Source organism: Ruditapes philippinarum, unplaced genomic scaffold (assembly GCF_026571515.1).
Source record: "Ruditapes philippinarum isolate M1 unplaced genomic scaffold, ASM2657151v2 ctg3894_1_1_1_1, whole genome shotgun sequence".
Classification (NCBI taxonomy): Eukaryota; Metazoa; Mollusca; class Bivalvia; order Venerida; family Veneridae; genus Ruditapes; species Ruditapes philippinarum.
Window position 1 is genome coordinate 9,475 of NW_026859779.1, and position 24,096 is coordinate 33,570.

Sequence of the window (24,096 nt, forward strand, 5' to 3'; positions counted from 1 at the left end):
TATTTATAGTACGTTTAAGGACGGACTTAAGACACGGTTAAAGGGGGATCACTACCACAATCTAAAATATGCCAACAAATAATTTTTTTTCTGCAAGAAATTCACCAACACGCAATCGTTTGATTTGGTAATTTATTTATATTTATTTCAACCCCAATGATTATTATTTTACATGATTAAAATTCCTTTTAGACGTACAGTATCCCGATACAGTATACAACTTGAATTTGTAGCAAATAATTTTTTGCACAGGTGGAAACGTACCACTGCTTTGGACGTTATGCACCACATATATAGAAATAATTAATAAAGGGATAATAAGGTGTAACTTATAAAATTATAAATTATTGTTAAATTTGGGCATTAAGCGATTTTTTGTATTTTTTATTATGATATTATAATGATAATATTTCATAGTTTGTAATTTGTTTGTTTGATTACTCATTTCTGACTGTGTGATAATCATTCATAGATACAGGTAAACTTATATTGCCATTTAAGATTGCTTTGATATGTCTTTTCAGAAATAAATAATATTAATGAAATAGTTTGTTTATTATTTTTTTTATTATAATTATTAAGCCATAGATATTTACTCTGTATATATTTCATAGAAATTAGATGAAAATATATCAATGGTACATATATACTTCAAAATATATATTTGGTACGTAACCTTCAAAAATGGTACGTAACCTGGTAAGTAACCGCCACTCAGTCTCCAGTGATCGCTAAGTCTAGTCCATTTCAGACTTACTACGGTTTGTGATATTGTGCTATTTTGTGTATGGGCAATAATTAATAAAATATCAGCTCTAAAATCAAACAAAAATATCTCAGAATTATGTTAAAAATTTTTTGGGGGGTCAGACCCAGTCAACGGTTTGATCCTAGTCTTATAAATATGACATCGCTTTGAGATATTTTTGCTTCTGCCCAAAGCAATTACCTTATTGACCTTGACAAAACTGATGTGAATCATGCCCCTTGGTTCAATATTCAGCTGTCCCAGTTGTCACTTGATTTATATAGACTTATATAAGGAAAACACATTAAAGTCTTTAATTGTGTGAAACTCTAAAGCTCAGAGCTTAGCTATTTGCCATGTAGCGTAAATTTATGAATTTCTACAAAAGTTGTAACAATCATGACACTCGGGGGTCAAAATTGGCCCTGCCCTAGGAGGCACTTGCCTTATGTAGGAAAACACATTCTTATCTTTTTGTGGATAAAACCTATGCCTCTTTATCATGTTTATGTGGCAAAGTAGACTTCTATAAATGTTTTATGAATTGGTATTGTTTTATACATGGCATTGTTTTCTTAATTCTCCACACATATTAACCTGTAAAGGTCAATCTAGTAATCATTTGGTCAAACATTTTGGCAAGATGTGATATGCTTTATTTTACTACATGGCATGATGTTTGATGCTCAATGAATGAATAGCAGCATGCCAGATTCCTGGCATTATTGGTGGACTTTCCTTATGAGTCTGGCTTCAGCATAACCATCTTATCACAGTATAAAAACAGAAACACCGAAAATAGTAAGGTCATTTAGATATTATTTTAATGGTCGTAATCTCCAGAGAAGTTTCTTGTTGTATATTATACAAATATGGACTTTTTAGCTGGTAAATGTGATGTGATATGTACTGAAAAAATTAATATTGACCAGCTAAAAAGTATATATATTTGTTTTATTATATAATCCATAAATACTTTTAAATGGGATATTAAATCTGCCATTGAATACCACAGAAATCAACATTTTTCAGCTTGTCTACTTTTTCCATTATTTGGCTCCGACATTTTAATGAAACGCAAGGGCACACTACATACGAAATATTCTTAAAAATGTAGACGTTAACAATATTATAAAAAAATAGACTAATTTGACATTAATTTGCGAGTTGCCCAACGTTTTGTCAGAAAAATAACAACAAACTTGGCATGATGTCATGTTATAGCATGTGCCTTTTTAGGGTTTTCCAGAAAATCTATTTTTAGACAAATAAAAGGTGAATGTACTAGGAAAATCTGTTTGAGGAAAAAACAGTGATTATACTCTGATATTCACTAGTTATTTTTACAAAAAATTACATCTTAACCAATTGGAGAAAGTCATTTTAAAGCTATTTATAGTTCATACATGTATAATAACATGTGATAGCCTATATAAAATTATATTGATTCAACTGAACATATAAAAAATTGGATTTTATGCTAATCCACACCATAATGTGGCATGAATTTTAACCAATATTATTCAAGATATGATGTAGGGTTGCATTATGTGTCTTTTATGCAGATACAGGCTAAGGCCTTTTCCACTTTTTTTCTGAAAAGGTGCTTAGTTTATGAAGAAATATGTGTAAATTTCACATGAAATCTCTGCTCATGGCCATTTTCTAGTCGGTGTTACCTGTAAGACCTGTAACTATGTATCAGTCTTTATAGTATCACTTTTTTTCCGAAGCTGTACTTATTGTATATAACAAAATATGTCAATTGTTATTTTTGTCTTTTCAGATTATGAGTACCGGTATGTAGGTAAAATAAAATATCCCTGAACTGGGTTAATTCACTGATTGAAAAAGAACAAAAAAATTGTATTGATACAGACTATGCCATTAAGATGATAGAGGTTACAGCTATATTACACAGGGGGACAGTGTTCTTGGCAGGGGAGACCTTGCAGTGTGATATCACCTTCAAAAATAATGGACCAATCCAGTGAGTATTTTCAGTCTTCAAATACTTGAATAAAACTTAACAAGTGACGTGTTAAGGAAATAGTACAATTTGAGTGCAGTGTTGTAGAGTAACGAATGGTTCATGTTCAAATGCGTAGAAATATAATAACAGGGCTTTTTTTCACAGGTTGGGGAAGCAGCCCTGCCCTTAATTTTGGGGGAAAATTACACAGTATATTTGCAAAAGGGGAAGAAAAAACTTGATGTAAATTCAATTTTTGGGGAAAACTGCATGATTTTAAAGAATTTTTCTTTGGGGAAGCAGCCCTATAACGGCCCCTACTATAAAAGGAAAAAAAGCCCTGAATAATGAAAGCAATAGGCATGAGTGATTAATTACAGAGATTTTGAATGATAAACTATGCACTATAATTCATTATTCTTAAACACACTGAGCAGCATATTACATAAATTTTTTATTAAGTGCAATTCTAAACAAGGTAATGGAAACTGATATTTTTATTTAGCACTGTACTATTTTCTTTAGGAATGTAGTATACATACTGTACAACTTCTTTCAGAAATGTTGTCATCTTAAGTATGTGACTCATTCATAAAGGCAGAAAAATAGGGAAAAAATTTCTTTAATCCAATCCATACATACAGACACACAAATAAACAAACCTTTAAAATATGAAATATTTAATGTCTTTTATCTGTGAAATTTACATGTAAGTGAAAATCAAATGTTTTATTTTTACTTGCTGTCCATCCTAATTGTTTGGAATGAATTAGAGCCTCTTTACTTTGGAAAAAAATTGGATATTATAAGTTTGTGTTTAACTTTCTTATGAGTCATAATATTAGATATATTTCATTTGATACTGAAAATATCAGACAAAAAATTGATTAAAACTTTTTTATGTTATTGGACAAATTAGAGATATACTGGTCATGGTGGTGTGTACATTTCAATGTTTTGTTGTCAAAAAATTTGTCTCAGATTTTAGGGAGATTGTTCAAAGTTACGTGAATTTCATCATTCAAGATGATATACTATTATGTAGTTACTGTCTACGGCTCCTTTATTTTCACAGATATACATGTAGTCATGTCCTTTGCTGATTGTTATTGATACTGGTTTTTGTACATGATTCGTATTAAGAAATTGTACATCTTTTTCTCTAATGTTAATCATACTAAGGCGCTCATTATCTCCTGTGCAGCAGACGATCGCCGTGTTGCTCTTGGCCAGTACTAGTCCACTTGGTCGGTTCAAATTTTTAAATTCCGAATGAACAGTCAGGTTATCATTTATTTCCAGCTTATAGACTGTATTCTTCCCAAAATCTGAGACTAACAAACAAGTGCTATCATTTGTGAAGACAACACTACCAGGGAGTTGAAATGTTTCTGTATCTTGAATTTGGTGCAAAATTTTACCATTCAAATTGAGTACCTGAACTGTTGGTGGTGAGGTGAAGGTCACTGCTAGTAAACCATTGCTGTGATCAATTCCTCGGCAGTTCTTTCGCACTCTTAAAGTTCTGTCTAGCGTAAGGCCATTTTTTGTGTTCAGGAACAATATTTCACCAACTGTGGGTAAAGTCGCAGCAGCAGTTTCGAACGTGATAGTGGTGACGTCAAACGGTTTCGCAAACGATTTACACATGGAGGTTACCATATTTTCATTGATGTTGTAGATTTTCAGAGAACTGTTGGCATTATCAGCAAGCAGAATTTCATCTCCTGAAATCATGACCATCCCTGTTATGCAGCAATCATCTTCTACCTCCATTTGCACATTTACTTTACCAACAAGTTCTGACTTACTGAAATCACATTCTTCACTGTCTTTGTTATCAATATCCAAAGTTCCCAAAGGTCCTAGCTTCTCTTTTATTGTTGGTAAATCAGAGGAGGGTACAAACTTGTAAGTACTTATCTTTGTCTTTGAGACCACCACATCTTCAATTGAATCCCTGAAGGAGCACAATTTTTTATGTGCAAGCTTAGCTGTAGCAAATAAATTGTGAGCTTCAACTGAACTTTGATCAAGTTGTTCTTGATATTTGTTTATTTCAGTCGCTATGGTTTCACATTGGTTACATAGTTCGGTTTGATATTTGACATCATTGGCATGTATTTGTTCCACTTTTTGGAGGATTTCTTCTTCAGAAGCATTGATGTACTGTTTTAACTCGGCGTGAAATGTTTTAACTTTATCAACCTGGGTCTCCTTCAATTTCTCAGCATCGTTCAAAGATGAGAGTACTTCATGCCTGGAAGAAATAATTTCAGACATTAAATTATTCAACTCCTCTTTGATCTTGGCAAGTTCTCTGCTATTGTCATAGTTTCTGGACACGTCTGCAATGGGTTGCACCATGCAACCCAGATACTTTTTATGATAGAGATTCATACACTGCTCACATCCTACAGAATTGTGTCTTTGACAATAAAGCTTCACGATTTCTGTTTCATGTATATCGCAAAACTTGAAGCTTCCTTCATCATGAACTTTGTTGCTTATCTGGTTTTCTTTGTTTTTAATGACATGTCTATTGTTCCTTTGAAGACACTGGTGATACTGTAAACAGGAGGTACATAAATGTTTATGACATGTTTTGCAGTAACAATGAGCGTAAACTTCCGTGCCGTCACATTCACATATCTGACAAAGTGAGATATCTGTATATCTTTTAACACTGCTAGTTTGTGATCCACTCCTAGTCATCTCCAGCTCACATAGTTTAATATCTGTATCACTCTTAACACTACTTTTTAATGATCGACGCCCAGTTACCTCCTGGTCACGTAGCGGAATGTCTGTATTGCATTTAACACTACTTTTTTGTGATCGACGACCAGTCACCTCCATTCTGTTGCTTAAAATTACAATAAATGGCCTGTTTTAGTCATAAAGTAGTTTCATGTTAATGCCTTGAACTATATTTATAATGAGCCTGACCCATCCCACTCTAGGGATAATTAGTTAATCATTCCACAAACCACAAGTCATGAATAACTATTTGAGATAAGGAAATTATTTGTAAAAATTCAACATTTTCAAGATCTTGTAAAAAGATCTCTTAACAGTCTGGTAGTGATGTGTCTTTATTTTCCTGAAATAAGAAAATTGGGTTTTTAACTCATATCAGTTTGCAGTGAATGAAATATAAGAACAGAAGGAAAATAAAAATGCGGAAAGTTTTTTAAATACTTACTGTTACAATACTCTTAGGATTCATTCTCATTTTCAACAATTAAATTTAGTGCCGAGGGGATTAATTCATTCTTTTCCTTTCTATGTTACAATGCACCTTGCAATTGAATTGAAAATAAAATTAATTGTTTAGCTATGCAGCATTTACAATTGTTTGGCATTTGATTTCAAAATTTCCCCTTTTTTCATATTAACCATACTATATTTACCCTTTAAGAAAGCCACATGCTGTTTTGAGAAAATGAAATCATTGAAGACATGTGTCCCTGCAAGCAATACGTGTACATGTATGTTAGGTAATATGGTACACCTGGGGTAACAAACAGCATTTCTGTAAACTTTTTTTATCACTTTCTCTCCTAAAAGATTAGATTTTCTATCGTTATTGACAAAGTTTAAATGCTGTATAAAACCATACAATTATGTAATTTGTCTTATGTTTGTACTAGGAATGGACCAGATAGTTTATCGTGGGCAAGTGCACAGATACATTGTCAATGTTCAGTGAGTGAGAGCCGTGTATATCTGCCACGTACAGATCAGCTTACAGCAGAAGATGTTTCCTCTTCAGGTTGGTATAAAACATAAATATCACTTTGAAATACTGGTACTGTTTAACCTCCATCTTGCATATCAGACAGGATTATCTACTGTTTACAACGGTGCTAGAAAAAACCTGTCTTACAACCCCCATGTAACTTAAGACAAGTCGCATGCTTAAGCTTTAAATGATATAATTCCTGCGGGCCTTTTATGAATTAATTGTGCTTCTATGATAACATCAGTTTGCCATTATGAATAATGTTGTAATTTCATACTCTACTGTAAGGAAAAAGTGCTAAATAAAAATACTAGTTTTCTGAATTTCTTTCCTAAATATGATTAATATTTAAAATGAAAAGAAAAATCAAACACCGGCTGTTGTAACAGACACCGGCTATTGTAACAGATTGGGATATCTAGCTCTCAGGTAACTGTATAGCGGAATTTCGGCAGAGCTTCATTACTACCGTAAACAGTTACCCTCAAATCAATATCCCGGTATGTACCGGCAGCTGGTGTAAGACCTTAATAGTATGGAACAAGAAGCACTCATTTTTGTGTAAAAAAAGTGATTTAAAAGAATGGAAGAAATATTTCCTACAACATTTGAGTGCAACAATCAAATTGTTTCCCAATAAACACAAATGAATGTTAACCTTTTTTGTTAAAGATGAGCATTATTTTCAGTCTTAAAGGTTCAGGTTTTGAAATACAGCCAAACCTTTGTTAAAGTCTACCTGTGATTCAAGACTGCTTATAGAAACTTTTTCATCAAATGCCACAATATGATTGATAATTTTTTTTATGCAAATAATTGTGAAAAAAGACTTAGTTTTTTGAAGCCCATGTATTTGTATTTTAAACATAAGTCTCGTGTCATTTTTATAAGGCTAGCCTAAAATTACAAACACAAAATTACAAACAAAAAAAGAATTCAGTAATGTTAAATGTTCATTAAAGCTGCATGCCTCCAGATGAGTTAAAATATTTCAATAAAATCAAACTTTAGAAATATGTACTAAGATTTTAGGAAAAGTAAAATGATTCAAGATTCAAGTAATATTTTACATGTAATGTGCGTTTAATGACTGATTTTTCGGTATTTACAAGTATATTTCTACTGCGTTACTAACACAGTAAGGGCTATTTATGCATATTTTAACCACTTTTTGATAATTTACGTGGGTTGTAAGTGCCATTGATAATGTGTAAATTGCTTCCTTTTGGTTATTTCACAATATTATACATTCAAATACATTTTCAAAATTTTCATAAAAATTAGCATGAATCTGGAGGCGTGCTGCTTTTAAGAGCCAGGGGAAGTTTATTTACAAAGTTGTATAAGTACAGGAAGAGAATACACAACTAGGTACTTATTGATAATGTTTCTGTTATTAATAGAATTTATATATTTGGGATTTACTCTTACAATTCCCAGTAAAACCACATTAACATCATCTTATTTACATAGTCTGACTAGGATTTACTCTTGTGGTAAACCAAACTGGAATACCGTAGTTTCCTTGTGATATATTTGAAATTAATTTCTGTTATGGAAAATATCTTTAAAGCCATGATGAAATGCTTGAATAATCCTAAAACCAAGATGAAATGCTGAGAATTATTTCCTTATGCTACTAAAAATACAGTATTGTTAAAAACAAAATACCATTAATGCCAACAAATCATAATTTATAAATAATCAGATGCTAAAATTATTTTAATGTGATATTTATCTGAGCCACGCCTTGACAAAACCAACATAATCGGTTTGCGACCAGCATGGATCCTGACCAGCCTGTGCATGCTGTTCGCTATCAGTTTCTCTACTTGTTATAGTTTCTTAGGACACAGCATGGATCCTGAGCAGATTGCACGGATGCGCAGGCTGGTCTGGACCTATGCTGGTCGCAAACACATTATGTTGGTTTTGTCATGGCCCGGCTCAATTCTTTTTCACCATTGAATCACCAGTCACTAGTCATTTTCATTAATTTTGTTTGTGGCTGTGTGGTTAAAGACATTGACTTCAAACCACTTGCCCCTCACTGCTGCGTGTTTGAATCCTGCCAGGGACTTTTGATTCTTTTCATATAAGGAAGCTACCCAGCTAGCTAAGGGAATGTAAGTGGTTCTCGTCAGGTGCCTGAAATAGTGCCCAGAGGAGCACCTGAGGCTTTCCTTCCCCCAGTAAAGCTGGAAAGTCCCCTATTACCTCTACTGTATCAGAGTGACATAAAAACAAACCAAACAAAACCATAATGTTATTAATTCCAGCAATATTCTGCAGCACAAAACTAGTTTCCTTTCAGTATTTTCTACTTAAGTGTCAAATTAAAATTGACTTTTGCTGTTCTTAAAAACTAAAGTAAACTTCACATGTAATTTTTTATCTGTGGCCAGTTGTGACAAAGACTGTACCAGCCTCTGGTTGTTTAAGGAATAATTTATATTTTCCAGTATTTCCCACATCACATTACTGGGAAATATGACTTATTTCCCCCTAAATGCCTGCCCTGATACAAGGGTTTATGATAATTGCATAGACAAGGTACGTAAAAAAGCAAAAAAAAACCAACATAATACATACATGTACATGATATTTATGTTAGTATGATCCTAGATTCAAGCCATATATGATACTATTCATTACAGCAATAAAGGAATTAACATAATACATGAAATGACAACAAACAAATTGTATTACTTTGAAATCATGTCAATGTCGAAAAACAAGGCCTTTAAAGAACTTTTGAAAAAACACTTAAAATTTGCTTCAGCAAATTTGTATGAACCATGTTAATCTCATACATGTATTTGGTACCCTCGATAGTTAGGTAATTGTTTCAGAGAATGATAAATGAGCCGCACCATGACAAAACCAGCATAGTGTGTTTGCGACCAGCATGGATCCAGATCAGCCTGCGCATCCGCACAGTCTGATCAGGATCCATGCTGTTCACTTACCAACCCTATTACAAGTAGAGAAACTACTAGCGAACAGCATGGATCCTGATCAGACTGCGCAGATGCGCAGGCTTGTCTGGTTCCATGCTGGTCGCAAACCCACTTTGTCGTGACGTGGCTCAATTATTGATGGCTTTTAATTTGGTAATCAATTTGGGTTATTTAGTAGGTGGAGATACATCATTTGTACCAAGTAAAGGGGAGCGCGGGATGACGGTGCTGACAACCAAGCCTAAAATCTTGTTCTGTGACATGAGGCTGGACCCTGGACAATCTAAAACATGTAAGTCTTAATTGTAATAGAAATAACCTGGAAGAAAAAAATTCCATGATATATCTATTATAAAGAAGGTATATTCGTGTTGGTTGAAAGGAGGACTGTCTCTTTTTTAAGAAAAATGTAAAGAAAAGGATGGTTTAAAGCAATATTTTGATTTCTTTCAATTGTGTTATGTGTTTAAAGAGAGATTTTCAAATATAAGTGTGATGGTAGATTTTCTGTTAACTTGTGGACATGTGATGCTATAAATGATTGGATGGTTTATAATTGAAACATCATTGGTTTCAATATAATAATGTTTTGTGATTGTTTTCTTTTTGAAATTGTACTGTACTAAAAAAGATATATTCTTATTATTGGAAATAACTTTTTTATATTTAAAACAAATTGATCCTAAATGAACAATGCAGTAAACAAGGTAAGCAATGAAATATTATGCTTAAAGCAAAAGTAACTATCAAAACTTTATTGGTTATCACAGATGGAAAATTAACATTTTTTAGATGTAAGTGGTAAAGACCATAAAAGAATGTTATCTTTTTTTTGCATTTTCTTACACACAAGTGGTAAAGACCCTAAAAAGTGTTATTACTCAGCATTTTCTTACACATAAGTGGTGAAGACTTAAAGAGTGATAGATTTTTAGCATTTTTTTTACACATGAGTGGTAAAGACTCTAAAAGAGTGATAGATTTTTAGCATTTTCTTACACATGAGTGGTAAAGACTCTAAAAGAGTGTTATTCTTTCAGCATTTTCTTACACATTTGTGATAAAGACTATAAAAGAGTGTAAATTGGTAACAGGAGTATATGACTGAATAACTATGAAAACAAGAGGTATTTTGTAACTAACACAGAACATCATTGTATATCTTTTGATAACTTATCATCGTTTTTATTGTGATTGCACAATTAGAATAAAACACCTCAGATGATTATCATTGTTTTTTTATTTTTTCAGTCACATATAGAGAGATGATTCCTACAGATGCCCCGCCCACATTCCGCGGTCAGGCTGTGAAATACTCGTACAAACTGACCCTCGGTACACAGAGAGTGAACCATCCCACAAAATTAATCAGGATTCCATTTAGAGTGCTAGTTTTACATGGTATGTAACTCCCAGTTAAATAATAACGATCATTTTTGTAGTTAATATATTTAATTGTTATGTAGTGAAATATTTGTTTACTTTACTTCCTTCATATACAGCATTAAACTACAGGTTTCAAATCCATCTCTGTTCTTTGTATAAATTTTTGGCAATATATAACTTTTGGAACTTTAATTTTTAATTTTATTTTGTATAAATCATTGACTCAACATTATGTTTTTGTTAATCCAGACCATATTGTATGGATAAACAGGCAGGCCTGGCTCTATACTGGTGGGATTAATGTCTAATGATTTTTTTTTCCAGCAGGGATAAAAGCTTATAGATCTTTACAAGTTTGGATAAATTTTAAGTGTTTTTTTTAGCTTTTAATATTGTCTTAGTCACATACTCCAGACTTACATTTGCATAGAATTTTACTCTCATGATACCTTAAACATTATTTTTTTGGAACATTTTTTGTTACTATTGGATAATCAAATGTAAAATTTGAAATGAATGTAGTGTTGTTTTTTTTCACCAAAATGGTTTATTATGACACACAGTAAACTTATATTTTTTGGTGTTTCTTGCTTTGTTGTTAGTTGTTTGACTATGTAGTTTGATTTACTCTTTGATTTATATTTATTTTGTTTGAATATTTTCAGCACCAGGTAAACGTTTAATTTTATATAAAAATGCATATGAAAGATTAATAGCAACACTGTCATATGGTTATAGAGTATATGGTTGCCATGGTTTGTCCTTCTCTCCATCGTTTTCCTTCTGACCTTTGCCCTCTGTACTTTGGAAATACTTACTTAGAACATTCATTTATTGACTGACATCCAAGCGATTTGGTGTTTTTGGATTCCTTGCTAGATCTATTACCTTCTGTGCTGTGCTTTTCTAGGTCAACTAGGTCAAGGCCATTGAGGTTAAAAATAGATTTACGAACTTTTCATCAGAGTAAGTCAAGGTGTTAAGCTTTGTCAGAGTGCACACCGTATTACCGGCGTCAGTGGTGGCAGATTGTTGTTGTGATGACAGAAATCTAAAATTTACTGATTACTACCGGCAAGGCAAATGGGAAAATGTCAGTCCAGAAATACCCGATACATTCGATAGTATCTTCAGTCAAGGGACATTAAGATTATACCAATGAAAGTGTCCTAAGTATTTGCTTAATATAAATAAATCAACCAAATTTATTACCTAACTGTAGTAATCAGGAATTTTAGATTTCTGTCATCACTGCAGCAATCTGCCATCACTGGTGACACTTATACAGTGTGATTTGGAAGCATTCAATACTGTTACAAATACACATGTACATCTGTTAAACTTCTTGATTTACAACAGTGTTGCTATTAATCCACATGAATATAGGTGTAAGGCATGATCGTTTGATACAAGTACACAAGTTTTAAATGGTACCAATAATCTAAAGTGTACAATGATTATTACTTAATGTATTGGTATAATTTGTTGCCAGACTCTGTACTCACATGTCCTATTTCTCCATTGGTTTGAAACCCATGTTTGGCTTTGGAATTTTTAATCAATCCCTGTGTATGGAAATAATTGTATTTCATCTCGCAGTATTAAAGGTCATTAAATGATTGACTTTACAAAATGTGGACAGATATTTAAAATAATTTATATCTTTTTTTTTCTTTTGTTTCTTTTTAATTATATTTTGTTATGATTGGTTGTAGGTTTTGTTTATTATTTCAGTTTGCTTGTTTGTTAGATATTTTGCATTTTTGTTGTAATGTATTATCATGGAAATTTATGAATTAACTGCTGTCTTCATATTTATGAAATTTTGGTTTTCTTGATTTTATTTGAAATGTCTTTACTCCAGAACATTCCTTATTTTTATTGACCAATAAAAGCTTGTCTGCAATGAGATCATACATACATATATAGCATTTTGATTGGTTGATACTTGAATTGACACACTTTAAATTAACCAATCAAATTTTACCATAATCACATTGGAGACTTCCTTCTGTTTTATAAAAGCCTGGATATACATGTACAAAAGATAACTAAGTTGAAGACAAGGTGCTTTTGATTGGTCTGTTTCAAGAATGACTTGAAAAATCATCTAATCAGAATTCAGATTCTTTTATTAGTTTAATATGTGCATTACACTTTGAAAATTTTGCATATGAAATGACTGTTGTTTTTTTGAGGAGCATGGATAGGGCTTATGCTATTGGATTTCTTTTATTTATTTGTGGTCAGTTATGAAAAACTAAATTATAAAATGGGTATCTTTGTAAATAAATTATTCAGGTATTCATATTTTTCCTTATATTTTTGACAGTGTTTTCTGCAAGTAAGTGTTGGGTAAAAAACTTGGGATATGTATAGTTATTAGTTGGGAGATCCTTCTTTAATTACATTTTAATTGAAAAAATCCTGTAACTTTTTTATTATTAAATTATTTTGTGTTTTCTTTTTTTTTTGCTAGACCTGGTTAGATTTCTGTAAATATAACACAAAAATTTCAACAATGAATCAAGAAAATCCCAAATAAAAATGAAATCTTATTTCATAGGTAAATTATGAATTATACATTTAAACAACAAGGACTATTTTGATGAAAATAAGCACTTGTCAACAAACTTGAATATGTATTATCAATAGCAACAACAATTATGAAAATGAATTATGAGTTTAAATATTGACCAAGTATCAGCAGCATTGTTATAAGGTGGTTTGATCTTTGACAAACTTTTGACTTTTAAGAACTAAAATTTGCCATTGCCCCCAGTATAGAGCCAGGCCATCTTTATACTGTTGGCTGACTGACTCATTTTCATTTTGATATCCCCAAAAAATGGTACTGGGCAGTTAAAGATATACTATGCTCATCTTTTGGTAAAATATTTATTTTTTAGAAATGTATTGAAATCCATGAAATTCTTACTGAATATGTTAAATTTGAATAAAATAATGAATAAACTATGTATAGGAAGCTGCATTTTTTATTACGGGTCAAGTAAAATTGGTCTCTTCTTAAAAAACTGCCAGTTTTTTTTAATGACACTATATATTCATATTGAGACCACCTATAGTGTGAAGAGTTCAAAACATAACATATCTACTTTAAATGAAGTCGAAACATGTTTATTTTATAGATACAAAGAGACTGTGTAGCATTTATCAATATTTTCAAAAATCAAATTTGAGCATAGTATATCTTTAAAAAAAAGAAAGGAAAACTGAACAAGTCAGTGTCACACAGATCCAGCAGGTTAATGTGAGGCCAAGTTGCAAATCTGAATTGCTTTGTCAGATTATATTATGTTAACAGCTCAGTTCGACAATCTTAGCTAATTACCTGCATGAATGTAACAAAAGATGGTTCTAAATTCCAAAAAAAGAAAAAAAGGAATACATGTATGCTTTATTAATGGGGAATTATCTATTTATTCATGGGGAACAAGAGTGAAGAACAAATAGATGTATTTATAGGAAAAGCAGAAAAAGTGGAGAGACAAAAAAACAAATGTTTTATGTTTATTGTACCTGTACATAATCATACATTCATTATAATTTTATTATTTTGGAACTATATAATGAATTTGGGAGTGCCTGGGAATATTTTTTCATGTTTTTTAATCCATAACAGTCCTGAATATCTTTGAATATGAGAATTAAGTGTTGATTTCTTTTTTAGACTTTAAATGTAATATACCATTTTTCTAGTATGATCCTGGATAAGTCAGATTAATTTTCTATTTAATTATGAGTTGCATGTTTACTCTTTTTTTGCAATATTTTTTTTATTGTGGTTTAGAAAGAAATTAATCATAAGCAGGGAAGTGTTTGCCAAATTGTTTGTCACTGGTGATTGAGAAATCATTTGAGAGTCTGAGTGTCGATGCTGAGAAAATGGTATTTACTGGTTAGTTATCCAGGAAAGCCGGTTAGGTGAACCACATGACCAGATATGACCAAAAAAGTATTGAAATTAGTATAAAAACAAGACAAACAATATCAAACAAACCTTATGATTGTTTCTTCATTTTGTATCAGAACTAAATCATTTACAGCAAATAACAGCCAAAATCTTAACATTTGGGGGAGACAATTAAAATAGTTTATATTTGTTTATTTATTATTTTAAAAAAGAATTTAGTCATACATACACAGTACCGATAGTAAATATTTAAAGTTTAAACATGATTTTGTACCTCTTCAATTTAATATCATTTATAATCTTTTTAAGCTGGGAATTAGACAGAATGTCTTTATTCATAAACATGCTATTAATAAATTGTTGAAGCTATAACAGTTTTGGCCATTATGACTTACATTAATTATGTTTGTATGAATTTCTTTTGTGTGTTTTGTTTATTTGATAATTAGTAGTCTTGAAGTATTGCTTGAATATTCGTATGTTTGAAGATTCATTTATATCAAGCATGTTGTAAGATACTGATTCCCCGTGATCTGATACTAACCAACATCACAGTTTGGTTTAGTTTTTTGTGTGCAAGTTGGTATCGCAAAAACTACTGAATGAATGGGTTGAAACTTCATACTTATTTGAAACTGTAATAGGAGCCCATAACTCTAACCTGAATTTGAGACAATTATGGCCCTTTTTGAAATTAGAAAATTGTACATGATCAAGGCTCTTGTGTTACTTCAAGCATTGAGAATAGTTGAGTATGCTGTCCTACCAACAGCTCGTGTAACAGAAAATTGTCATAAAGATACACAAATGAAATCTTTGTTTAGCCACTTATGATAGTACGTCATGTAGGTTTTTATTAAATTAAATATTTTTAATCACAATTTAAATGTTGAAAATACATTTGTTTGATAGTACTTCATGTTATTTGAGATTGGAGACCAGTCTCAATCTCTGTCTTCTGATTGGATGAATTTGATCATGTGTTTGAAATGGTCCAATGAAAAATGTCTGTATTAGACTGGTCACCAAAGTCTGTTTTGTAACATTTATTTGTTGTCTTTATTTAGTATAGAGACAACTATCTTTTGGATTTGCAAAGTGCATATGTTATCAGAGGGTCCTTTCTAAGTGGTATATTCTAGGTAGATTCTATTTGGAATTATGTGATAATTTCTAATTGTGTTCAATAATAAATCCATGTATTAAGTTGAATCTAGTTATTATTATTATTATTTTTGCTTTCTTTCCAGGAATGAATGATATAAGTGTTTACTTAGACTCGGAGGAAGTACAGCCATCAAATCCATTCCTGAAACCAAGACAAGAGAATTCTGTCCTTGATATAGCGCTAGGAATTCTGGGTACTGTTACAGCAAGAAATGGGCCACGTATGTAACCTATATGTACCATATTTTTATCATAATTTATGTTATAATAGTATAGCTAGATGATCGATGTTTTTGTTGGTTTAATATTTTTTCTTTTGACAAATTAACTTTCCTAGAATGACCAACCACTAACAGTTTATTCTTTACTATCATGAAACATTTCAGAGGGCAAATCGTCACCTAACTGCAATATTTGGTTAAATCCTAATATAATTTAATAGATATACCCCGTTTCTGCACTAAGTTGAAAAATTATATGCCTTCAAATCAAGTACATAAAATTTTGAGAAAAAAACAACGCTAGATATGTGAGAAAGAAGGCTAGATATGTAAAAGAAAGCTAACCTTTAAGCAATGGAGTGGTTAGTTTCCAACCTAATTTCATTCCTGTTACATTCTGGCACTGATTATGGCTGGTTTTTTGAAGGATTATATAGAGTTCGGAAGATTTCACTTTTGTGTAGATATAGTGACAGTTTTATGCTCAGTTTTAATGTTGAATTTCAATGAATTAATAGTCGGCAGTTCTAAATGCTATTTCACAAGTGCAAATACTTAAATTTCAGTATGGCGGTAGAATTATTACAGGTCGACGACTTATGTGACTTTGTATTTCAGATTCATATAACATTACAAACAGCCGGGGTAAAGTTGCAAAGTGTATCATGTATAAACAGGCATATAAACTAGGGGAGGACATTATTGGTGTGATGGATTTCTCAGATACCAGTGTTAATTGTGTTCAGGTAATGATTGTATAGTTCTCTAGACTATTAACATTAAGTTATCACTTGTTTTGCCATGTCACACTCGGCTGATTTATAATTATTATTCTTTAAAGAAGTCAGTACAACCATGTTTCTTTATGTATGTACTACTAGAGTAATTCAGCAGTGTAATTTAGACATGATTTATATGAGTTGTAAACATAAGTAGATATATTTAAAGTTAATGGTCAGTCACAGAGGCTTTATTAAAGTCATTGCTTCACTTGCAGTCTAGTTCTCTATTAGCGGGATACAAGATGTTGAAAAATTTTGCTTAGAAGTTAAATTAGTTACTTTTACCATGGTACTGTATAGCGTAAAGTTATAATACATTGTATGTGAAATGAAAATTTTTTGTTTTGCAGTATTCTGTAACTTTACAAAGTGAAGAAAATATATCGGAAGAGTGCCGGAAAAAATCTAGTCAAGGGAGTTCACTCACGTCTTATGTACGACATCAAGAAATGTGTTTACACACGGCTAAGTCTAACTTCATGATACCAGTACCACTAACAGCCACACCCTCTTTTATGACAGATATTGGTAAGTGTTAGAAAAATATATTAATGTTGATCCAGCAGAATTTATATAATTGAGTTGCGCCATGACAAAACCAACATAATGCGTTTGCGACCACCATGGATCCAGACCAGCCTGCGCATCTGCGCAGTCTGATCAGGATCCATGCTGTTTGCTTACCAACCCTATTACAAGTAGAGAAACTGATAGCGAACAGCATGGATCCTTATCAGACTGCGCGAATGCGCAGGCTGGTCTGGATCCATGCTGATCGCAAACGCATTATGTTGGTCTTGTTGTGACGCGGCTCATATTAATGTTGATCCAGCAGAATTTATATAATGGATTTTTCCTCTGTTGCAAACTTCCATTGAGCTACCAATAGTATAGAGTCTTGTCAGACTGTATGGGTGTGCAGGATGGTTTGGCTCTATACTGGTGGCAAAGACTGGTTTCAAGCAAGCTAAAGGTTAAGCCTTTTGAATGCTAGTGATGATTATTGCATTGTAATGTAAAAGGTGTTTCTGTCCTTATGATAAATAGATAACTTTTTAGTCTTCTTGGATTCTGTCTTATCTTACATTCAATTAAGAAAATTTTCTATATATAAATCACTGAGGTGAATTGTTAATCCCACCTGATTTTCTAGATCAATAGTAAGAGAAAAATGACCAAAAGACTCTATGTCTATTTTATAAACAAGGTATGTTTTCATAATAAATAAATTACGGAAAATTTTAAGATCATTAACAGAATAATAATATATGTCATATGTTGTGGTTCAAATCAGAATATCCTTCCCGCGGGGACCCGCCCATGGATTGGTTCCCAAGGGACGAATATCCAGAACCGAACAGCAAACATGTCAGATATTTTTTCTTGCATATTCTACCATATTCCATCTTATTTTAAATTCTTTACCTTAATAAAACATTTTTCCATGGATATTAATGTCATGACACCTGTTATTATTTTCTCACAACAGTGTATGAAATTACATTTCCATTCAAAAAGGCAAAAATACGTCATCCTAAGCATACCATTGTATAGCACATGACTCATTTGGCAACCCTCATGCCAGATGAAATTTCCGGCAAGGGTAAAACTAACGGAACCAAGAGTCTATTATACAAGAATTGTTATTCTGTGACACATAACTGATGTAACTGATAGCATTGTTTAACATTTCTTATTTCAGTATGTCAACGTTGGAGGTTACATTTCGAGTTTGTCACTTCGGTTGAACCTATTAAAGGGGAGATACGTAAAAACGATTCTGACGATAGTACAACATGGCGGGGTCCAGCTACACTAAAAGTTGAAACAATGGTATGGGACCTACCAATAAAGATGTTTGCATCTAACCCCGTGTACGCCTCCAGTGTGTCATTGTTGAAAATACGTCATTCACTCACTATCTGAGAAGTGTTAATTATTGAAATCTATCTTTATTTTAAAGGATAGAATTCATGGTTTGATATATTTGGGGGCAATAAAATTGAATAACTCTTAAAGTGAAGAGGTGAAAGTGATGATATTTTTGATGTACTAGAGTGATTAACCAGTGTAAGATTTTATTTTGGGCTTTCAGATTAAAAACTTACCTTTAACAAAGAGGTTAGTAAAACATGAACATATTTGAGATATTTATACATGTAAAGAGAAAAAAGTTTTATAAGAATGTGTGAGTATATCAGTAAGTGAAGTGATAGAACTGATTTGTAACATAGATTAAGGCTTTAAGTAAATGGAAATGTTTTCTAGGGCTGTGGTGATTCCTAGCTGTATGTTTTTTATCAAATATTAAATTTTGTATATTTGATTTATTTGATATATCACAGATAAGAATTCAGCTTTGCAGGAAATTAAGCATGTTATCTTTTAGTGGTCCAATATATAAGTACATTGTATGAGAATATCAGATTATTAGCTCACCTGATATGGGTATTCCCTTTATTGTACATAGTGAACAATTAGAAAATCTTCTCTTAAAGGGCATAGGTTTATAGTCCTAAAATTTGGTGTGGAGGTTAGTTATGACTAGTAGATGACCACTATTGATTTTGGGGTGAGGCAAGATCACTGTTGCCTTGACCACTAAAACTTTGTCCAACTCATAACTTTAGAGAGTGTTATAGCATTCTGCCTTCAGAGGAGCTCTTCACCTTGTTTTATCACACAAGAATTATATGTACAGGCAGAGCTATTTTAAAGTAGAAAATTGTCAATAATCCTACAAATATGCTTTATATGTAGAAGAAATTTTGCAAACTGGACATTTATTGTCCATCATATTTATTTATTTACTTGGTAAACGAAGGAGACCTCCAATTCCTTATTTCACTGTAAGTATATTTTGAGTAAATATATTTACTCTTCCAAAAACTAACATCCTGACTGTTGATCAGATACTGTAGATTAAATTAAAGACACCAAGTGATTGTAAATCATTATATTGTGATTTTAATGTAACCAGGCACAGTTTAAATAAGCTATGACTTAAGAAATATTCAGAGTATAAAATAGATCAACTTGTATTACATATAAAATATATACATGCATATCCTATGTGATATTAGTTAAACCATGGTTGGCTCCAACTACCAATCTCTCCGACAAATTTGCACAGGCCATCTGAGTTTGAACATACAGAGTTTGACTGTATTATGATTTAATTTATGGTAAATGAGGTCAATTCATCGTAACAAAATTCTTTGTTACATTAATATAAATTGGTCTCTATTGCCGATACCATATTATAACTAATTTATAATATGTGAAGTAACATGCCTATAATAACGAGGTTTCTGTTTTGTTTTGTTTGCTGATTATAGAAAGTGCAATGTTGATAATAATTATATGTTTATATATATGAATAAACATGTTTTAACCCTTTAAAAAATACTCTGCTAAAATAAAAGTGATTAGCTTAAGCCACCAGTATAGGGCCAGGCCAGTCTGTATATTTTATTTGCAGTCTGACTAGATTTTATACTGTAAGCTTACTAACTTTGTATTTTCATCCTGATATCCCCAAAACTGATGATGGACAGTTCCAAAAATTGTAGATGGACAAGTCCATTTATGAAATTTTGCAAGTTAAAGAGCTAAGCTTGTTGACAGGAGATACATTGAAACACTGATGTACTTTATGTTCCATGAAACAGTTGTGAGTGTTACTAGTTTGACATTGATAGCAAATTTTGAAATGAATTTATAATGATTGTATATTTTACTATGTTATGATGTAAGTGCTTACATTGTAATAATTATTGAAGTCTTAGTTGTTAATGTTTCATGTCCTGTACTGTGTATTTAAATTACATTTTTATGAATTTTGGGGGTAATCAAAAAATGTGTCCCTGACCAGTTGTTTACAGATTCTGACAAGGCGAAAACAGATTTAGCTGCCTTACATCACACAGAATTTTCCTGTAATAATTCATTTAGATTGTTAAGTAAATCTGGAGTATTACATTATTTCAAATGCAAGACTGCGTTCTGTTTGTAATGTTTTGATGAGATTTCAGCCATTTATATGGTAGAAATTACAGAAATGTGCGCTGATATTATTAAAAAGTCTTCTAAAAGCAGCCCAAAATTTATCACTTGGTAAAAATAAGTGTAAGTATTTTATACTTAAATTGTCAGAATAAAATACCTATTGTTTTGTTGTTATTTTCTGTTTAACATAGGTTTTTCTGCAGTAAAGAATTTTTCATCTTGATAAAATTCACTTTAAAGTATTTTAAAGTTATGTAACATTTACCTAGTACTGGGGTTTATAAGTTCAAGGGAAGTAACTCCTATTTAGTGTTTTTAATGATTTTGTTGGTTATCTTTCTTACGGACCTGCATGAAATATGAAAAAGATTGCTCTACTCTTTTTATCAAGTGACAATTACTAATAAATTACTAAGGCTGTTTATAAAAATTGCCATGGGTCAGAGAAGTTTTCAGTTATTTTTGTGAAAGAAAATATAGAATTGAAAACAATATAGCAAAATATAAAGTTATTTTGACTTGAACCAGTATTCTTGCCATTTACATTTGGATGGGCCTGAAGTCACACATACAGTGGTTCTGTAGCTTCACTGCTGGTTAGTGTATCTATAGTCAGCTGTATATCTGTTGCCTGTAGTTTGCAAAATTATTGTTCAAATTTTGAAAAAGTATAATTCCAAAATACCTGTATTTAAAGCATATGTTTATAGGAACGATGCGGAGGTTGGACTGTGCTCTGGTGAATTCAATGTGGCTTACTGCCGTGATCCGGAGTAAAAACTACACTATTCATGTTTGTTATATAAAAGAGACAATAATTGTTAAGAAAAGAAAGTCTGTCCAGAATCGACAATAACATTAAAGACAACAATTTTACACATAAATTTTACAAAAATATTACATTGCATGTAATTTTATTCCTATTAACCCTCAATACCATCCTTATTATATTTAAAGAACATGCCCATCTGTCTATCTGGACAAAACCATATATCATTTTTAGAGAAAAATTTGACATATGACATACTTGTTTGTCTGAAAGACACAGGTGCCTCCTATATTTATGTTTGGACACAGAATAATGTGAATAAAGATGTTATGACAGTACAACATAGTTGTTATTTCATCAACTTTTTGCAATTAAAGAGGACAAATAGCTTCAAAAATTGCTTCAGAATTCCTTGATGCATGACAGTCATGGCCTGAAAATGATTTTCTAACTGCTGACCTTTGATCTCTGAGTGTGACCTTGACCTTAGAACTAGGGGTCATGATCTTGTGCATGACTCACACACTCATTGTGTTAAACATTTGTGCCAAGATTACTTCAAAATTCCTTTATGTATAACAGAGTTATGGACCAAACAAGGTTTTCCAACACAATTGCACTGACAGATGGACAGACAGGGTAACACTACATGCCCTAGGAGCATAAAAGGACAAAAAAACCTTGCAGTTTGAGCACTGTTGATTGTTGAGAATGTTGGCTGTTTAATTTTTATGTTGAAATCCCATTACAAGTTGTTTTTTTTTCAATAAGACTGATTCTGTTTAATTCACAGCATGTGCACTTATTGACATCAGGGTTTAAGGTCAACATGGTAACAATCCACTTAGCTAATACGGTATCAAATGGCTTTTAAAGTGGAAGCTGGCAGTGTAACCCTTGACAACACATTTCTATGTTGCATCAGATATAAGGTATGCTGTTACATAAATGGCACAAATAATTATCCTTAAAATACTCTCTTTAAAGTGGAGTCTGGGAAGGAAGTGAATCCTTAAAGAAACCTCTTGAACTGTTGCAATATTCAATCAGGGTTGCATCAGTCTTAAACATCCGCAAAAAACTGAACAAACTGACGGTTTGCATAGAACTTAAAAAGCTTCATGTTGTGAGACGTACTTTTATCATTATAACTAAGTCATGATTGCTTGAGACTAAAATACAAGTATATCTAGTTAAAGGGACTCCACTGAGGTTTAAAAACCTAAAACATAACATTTAAATTTCTTACATAAATGAGCTGGGGCACTTTAAACAGAAATATATGCAAAGATAGTTAAGAAATGTACTTTGAAATAAATTGCAAAATTGTATTTTTATGCGTTTCTTAGCCCAATTTCATTTTGGATCGTTTTTTTACAATTCTAGAAAAATGAAGTGCGGGAATGATCTGAATATGTTGCTAAAAGATTAGTGTACATTTATCTGGAAAAAATATTTTCAGTCCCATCATGTCATAAAAACCTCAGTGGAGTCCCTTTAAACTATACATCATGTACACGAAGGTAGGTAAATATTGGCCTTACAAACAACTGACATGTGTATATACAAATGTATATATATAACACTGACCTATTTATTACAGGACTGAACTCTATGTACTATTTCACACTAATATTTTCATGCTACAATCATGCCTTTGTCATTATAGGAGAATAAACATGATCATGTTGCGTGACTCTAAAAGACAAGCCAGAGGTTTTCCCCGCCACAACTTATAATAAATATGTCCTAGATTATTAACTCTATACAACTCTACCAACAACCTTGGCACAATTCCACTTTACCATTATAACCAAGTTCCTTTGTGACTTTAAACACATTTTTTTTCATACAATTTTCGTAACCTTAAATATCAAATATGACAAATTTAATTGTTTATGGTATTTTATTTATTAAAGTTAAAGTAATTCACAATGCAAATCTTGATGTACTTTTGAACCAAAGTATTCATGCTTTAACCATTTAATGATACAAATCTAAAAAAATAAATTCTGCAAATATTTCATCTCTTGTTAACCTCATAATATACCCTCGGATGGATCATTATGTCATTTAAAGTAAAAAAGGATTATGCTCGGGTTTTTTTTTTGATCCACAAGAAAATATACAAATGTCAAAAATATGTGGATCATTGAGTCAGGCCATTCCTCACTGGTTTGTTTGGGGTTTTTTTCTGTTGTATTTCTTTACTTATTCTTAAAATTAACCAATGTTTTTCATACTGACATAATGGCCTGAAATAATGATAATTACATAAAATCATTATAAGCAGAATAAACAACAGAAACCAATGTCTGATTTCAATTTTTTTTATTCTTTTTAAACTGTTTAATCAAATACCTTGATTATTCAATACATTTTAAAACAAAAACAAAACAAGAGC

At 31.8% G+C, this 24,096-nt stretch overlaps 2 protein-coding genes across 2 annotated transcripts; one reads left to right on the forward strand and one right to left on the reverse strand.

Moving 5' to 3' along the window:
• The first annotated feature begins 7 nt into the window (after nt 1-7).
• Nucleotides 8-19,038, forward strand: LOC132757897 (RAB6A-GEF complex partner protein 2-like). Its single transcript, XM_060749390.1, has 9 exons — nt 8-127; nt 2,535-2,738; nt 6,374-6,495; nt 9,601-9,717; nt 10,677-10,826; nt 15,996-16,133; nt 16,752-16,879; nt 17,266-17,443; nt 18,618-19,038. The coding sequence occupies exons 2-9, from the start codon at nt 2,641-2,643 to the stop codon at nt 18,839-18,841; spliced, it is 1,155 nt and encodes a 384-aa protein (XP_060605373.1). The 5' UTR covers nt 8-127; nt 2,535-2,640; the 3' UTR covers nt 18,842-19,038.
• LOC132757896 (uncharacterized) lies at nt 3,127-5,794 on the reverse strand. The gene has a single exon (XM_060749389.1). The coding sequence runs from the start codon at nt 5,577-5,579 to the stop codon at nt 3,738-3,740; it is 1,842 nt and encodes a 613-aa protein (XP_060605372.1). The 5' UTR covers nt 5,580-5,794; the 3' UTR covers nt 3,127-3,737.
• Nucleotides 19,039-24,096: the final 5,058 nt, after the last annotated feature.

What these genes read in the sequence shown, in the direction of transcription:
- LOC132757897 (XM_060749390.1), top strand. Translation starts at nt 2,641, where the DNA reads ATGATAGAGGTTACAGCTATATTACACAGGGGGACAGTGTTCTTGGCA. An exon ending in TACAGCAAGAAATGGGCCAC is followed by an intron (nt 16,134 to 16,751) that starts GTATGTAACCTA and finishes TTTGTATTTCAG; the next exon opens with ATTCATATAACATTACAAAC. An exon ending in CCAGTGTTAATTGTGTTCAG is followed by an intron (nt 16,880 to 17,265) that starts GTAATGATTGTA and finishes TTTGTTTTGCAG; the next exon opens with TATTCTGTAACTTTACAAAG.
- LOC132757896 (XM_060749389.1), bottom strand. Translation starts at nt 5,579, where the DNA reads ATGGAGGTGACTGGTCGTCGATCACAAAAAAGTAGTGTTAAATGCAAT.